Source organism: Propithecus coquereli, unplaced genomic scaffold, assembly GCF_000956105.1.
Source record: "Propithecus coquereli isolate 6110/MARCELLA unplaced genomic scaffold, Pcoq_1.0 Scaffold82, whole genome shotgun sequence".
In the NCBI taxonomy this organism is placed as follows: Eukaryota; Metazoa; Chordata; class Mammalia; order Primates; family Indriidae; genus Propithecus; species Propithecus coquereli.
Genome location: NW_012154396.1, coordinates 3,689,211 through 3,693,937, shown reverse-complemented (window position 1 = coordinate 3,693,937; position 4,727 = coordinate 3,689,211). Strand labels below are relative to the sequence as shown.

The window sequence follows — 4,727 nt, the reverse complement described above, 5'->3', positions numbered from 1 at the left end:
GCCAAAATATTGCTTAGAAAAAATGCGTTTTGGGAATCCTTACCATCCGCAATGGCACAAACATATACAAATGGAAAATATTACGGAATAACCAGAAAATGTTGAAATTGGAACAAGACAAAATATATAAAATATTTTGAGGAATTGTATGTTTAATATATAGATAACATTATGTAAAACATTTGGTAGTCAGATAAAACGATGTGCTGATTGAAATGAACAACCTCACAGATTTTTGTTTTTATCACCAGTGAACTAATGGAAATTGATGTTAATGCAGAAATACTGCTGCTAAGACCAACATGGGAATTGAAAGCATTTCCCAGTGATCCCTGGCTGCAGTATTATTAAGCTATTTCTCTATTGGCTTGGTATATTATTCCTTCCCTCCTGAGAAGGAAAGGGAAAATTGTGCCCAGTATGGTACAGGTGATGTTCTGGGCAATCATTCTGCACCGCTCCTTGCTTTTTATTGCCAAGACACCACACACAAGTTTCACTACTATTCTCTGAACATCAGGAATCACCTGATGTTAGCATCGAAAACATAATTTAGAGGTATATGAAATACGAAATCTGTCATAATAATAAACGCATGCTGTAAATAATTGAGAAAAGAGGCTAGTGTGCTCCACTCAGGCTACATTTCAGAACTGTGGTTGTGGACTAGACCAATTTACTGAAAAGTATGGACTGCTGCTTATCTGATAATGCGGCTGGCAACTGGTCAGAGAGACCTCGAGGTATATTGAAAAGTTCTGAGGACTCCAAAATGTCAGTGTGACCCAGGGCACATGAGTCAGCCCACTTTAAACATGCCAGGAGCCTTCCCATAACTTTCTTTATCCTTGTGTCTCCAGGTCCAATAAATGGGACACATGGTTTGAGATGCTCAAAAGTAGCAACTAGAGGAAGGATCAGGCTGTATTTGCCTTTTGGAAACCTCAAAGCTTTGGCAGTTAAAGGCAAGCAAAAAGGGTGGGGGACATTCTACAGTCTGGAAAAGGCAGAGCCTGGAAGAGTGGTGACCACAGCAGTGGCAGCCAAATTGTAAGGTCATGGGGAAAAGAGCTGGAAGTTACTTAGAAGCAACTGCATGGGAGCCAGTGTTTTTCAGCAAATGGCCTTGGGTGCCCTCTTGGTAGTACATTTGCAAGGGATAGCCCCTCTGCTCTAGTCTAATACGTTTAAATACACAGAGATCACCAGTGATTCCAACTTTGTAGGAAATGCCTTTCCTGCCTTTTTTTTTTCCTCTTTAATTCTGCAACTACCTAAAACAAAGAATTTGGTAGCCTTTGTACATGGCTTTCAACAAAATAAGGCAGGTACTTTCCTTAGTTTCTAAAGTTTTAAATATTTCCTACAGGTTACAAAATTGGATAGATTCTAGATGTTACCAGGTCCAACAAAAAATAAATTCAGTGACTGAGTCAGGAACAGGTATACCATCTTAGAAATCTAGTCTTAACAAGTGTTTTTAAAATAGTAGAGGCATTGGTAAGTAACACCTTACATTTACATAATAGGTTTTCAGAGAGCTTTTAGATTTACCTCACTCGTTCACAGCAAGTGAGGTAAGTGGAACAAGAGTTGTTATCCACATTCCCTCGCCTTACTTTGAAGGGAACATTTTACAAATGAGGAAACTGAGACTCAGAAAGACTGATGTGCCCAAAGACATGCTGAGAGCGAATGCCAGGACTGGAAGCGGAGCCCCAGATTCCAAGTTTATTCTTTTTTCCATTACTCAATATTGCCTCTTTCTTCATCTTACAGGAGACATCTAGACTCATTTTTAATTTGAAAGGAGGATGGGAAGATAGATAGTTAAGAAATGGCTTTAACACTGCAAAAAATGAAAAAGCAAAACTAGCACAAGCCATTATATAATGAACCACTCTTTGGCGCATGAATATGTATATTATGTAATGCTTGGGACTGATTGAGTGAAGGACATCTTGCAAAGACTGACATAATTAACACACTCTGATATACAATCTGCAGCCCAAGGGACTTCAGTAATCCATCTTTTGCTGAAAATAGTCATATATGTTCTGATACCCTAAAACTATATGAGACATTTCTAATAGCCTTCATATCCCTTAATCATAAAACACAGTTTCCACTTCTCATGCTAGTTTCAAAATACAAGATACAAGACTGGTGTTTTTCAGATCATTTATTTTTTATTGAGTAATGTTTTATCCCAGAGGAATAAAATATATTGGTAAATCAATGCATTTAATGTACAACTGTTATTTCATTTTTATATGTTAAAGATGGACTTGACAGTTATTATTTAACTGAAAGAGAAAAATTTCTTTTAAAATTCCGGATCACTTTGTTCCAAAAACAATGAAAAATATTCTTGTTAGAATTCAAAATTTGAATTAGAATTCAAGTGACTAAAAATAATGCAAGAATGCAATTTGTTGTATGGCTGTCTAAAGAAAATCTTTTAATTAAAATAAATTAGTAAACTTGACTCTTTAATTGTCCAACTGAGACCCAGAACTGGGAAGTACTGCTTTGGGTATGGCATTGCTGCAGGCGATGAGTTGGGCGTTCTTTTGGGCATTGCTGCAGCATTGCCTTAATGAGTCGGAAAGTCTCAAAACAAAGTTTCTAATTGCCTTGAACAAAACAAGATGAGGGCAGGGCAAGTTTCAGCTGATTAGAACCAAGATGGTGGAGGAACACTGCCTCTTTCATGAATATCCCTCCCCTTGTTTAGCCCAAGGGGCTTAAATAGAAAGGCAACAAGAACCAGGGAGTTGGTTCTTTTCTGCAGGGAAGGCCAGCCTCTACTCTGTGGAGTAGACTTTCTATGGTTTCTGCAGGGGGCCAGCTCTTTTCTGCAGGGAGAACTTGCGTGTGTTCTGTGGAATAGACTTTTTAACTTTCTATAGTTGCTAAATAAACCTTGCCTTCGCTTTACACTGTTGGCTTCTTTCTTGCATGAAGCCAAGGACCCAGTTGGACATCAAGTGGCTTCCAGCATTAGGAGTCACTTTCCTTTATTACAACCATGAAAGATCAGGTACGTCTATCAAATCGCAACTGGACTTAAAATTCTATACTTTTTTATTTGCTCTGTGGATGGAAAAAGAACTTTATTTTAAAGTTAAAAAGTAGACAAGCTCTATTAATGCATTAAGGTATATGAGGCACACCTATAAGCAGAAACATAAACAAAAGCATTATTCCAGCAACTGTGAGGGCTATGGTCCCGAGCTTACAGTCAAACATGAGTCCAAGGACAGGAATTGCTCCCTTCCCTTACTTTGAAGGGATCTTCAATAACCTTGAAAAGAAACTCAAAACCTAAAAAGAATTTTACAGAAGGATGTTTTTCTAATACTGTAGAGGACATAGGGAGGTCATTTATTATTGAAACAAGGAACTTTCCTCTTTCAGACAGGAAATTACACAAGTCCTTGGAATGTAAACTAAACTTTCAAAATGAGCTTTATTTTTTCCTGCTAAAAACTAGAATCTGCTAAAACAGCTCTTTGAATATTTTTCTAACTTTCATTTTAATTGACAAATAATAATTGTATATATTTATGGAGTACAATATGATATTTTGGTACACGTATATATTATGAAATGATCAAGTCAGGATAATTAGCATATCCATCACCTCAAATATTTATCATTTTTTGGTGATGAGAACATTTAAAATCCTCTATTTTAGCTATTTTGAAGTATACATTATTAGCTGTAGTCACCTTGATGTATGACAGAACACCAGAACTTCCTCCTCCTGTAACTATGATGTTGTACCCCTTAACCAAAGTCTTGCATTTCCCCCTTCATGTCTCACCTCCTTTCCTGCCCCCAGCCTCTGGTAACCACTTTTTTCCTCCTTACTGCTATGAATTTGACTTTTTTGGATTCCTCATATAAGTGAGATCATATTCACGCTTTGTCTCTCTGTGCCTGGCAGCTTTTTAAATATTTTAAGACTATATTAACGTGTTAGGTGCAGAGATTAAGAGCACATAGGTGGTATGAAGTCGTAAACCATGGAACAAAAAGGACTGTATTCCACGCCATGGAATTTGGTGTTTTATCTTCAATTTTATAAATAAATATTTTTATTGAAATGAAGCATGTTTATAAAAATGTACATAAAGCAGAAGTGTACAGATTAGTGAATTGTCACAAGAAGAACATATTCATATAACCACTAAGGAAGTCAAGAAATAAAGCACCACCAGAAATGCCCTTTATGCACCCACCCCCATCACTCTCCATTCTTCCTCCCTATAGATAACCACTATTCTGCCTTCTAACACCAGGAATTATGTTTGCCTTTTTCTGAATTTTGTATAAAAGGGATAATACTATAGAGTTTGGATTATTTGGGGACTGGGTCTTTCACTCAGGTTTCTGATTGTGAAATTCATTCATGTTGCATGCAGTGTGTTTGTTCATTCTCTGTGCTAATTGTATTCATTATATTATTATGCTACAACTCAGTTATGCTTTCTATTATTGAAGACTATTTAGATCATGTCCTGGCTTATGCATTATGAATAATGCTGTGAACATTCTTGTACATTTTTTCTATATTTCTGCTTGGTATATTCCCAAGAGAGAATGTCTTGGGTCATAGCATATGCACATGTTCAGATACTGTGAGTTTTCCAAAGTTATTTTAGGAGTTTATGTTCTCATCAGCATGCTAGTTGCCCACATTCTTGCCAACACCTAGAATT

At 36.8% G+C, this 4,727-nt stretch overlaps 1 protein-coding gene across 1 annotated transcript in view; it reads left to right on the top strand.

The window, feature by feature from the left end:
* The first annotated feature begins 3,031 nt into the window (after nucleotides 1-3,031).
* Nucleotides 3,032-4,727, top strand: part of DIRC1 (disrupted in renal carcinoma 1) — a 145,988-nt gene continuing 144,292 nt past the window's right edge. The window contains 1 exon segment of the mRNA XM_012663637.1: nucleotides 3,032-3,043. Coding sequence (XP_012519091.1) covers nucleotides 3,032-3,043 — 12 coding nt within the window.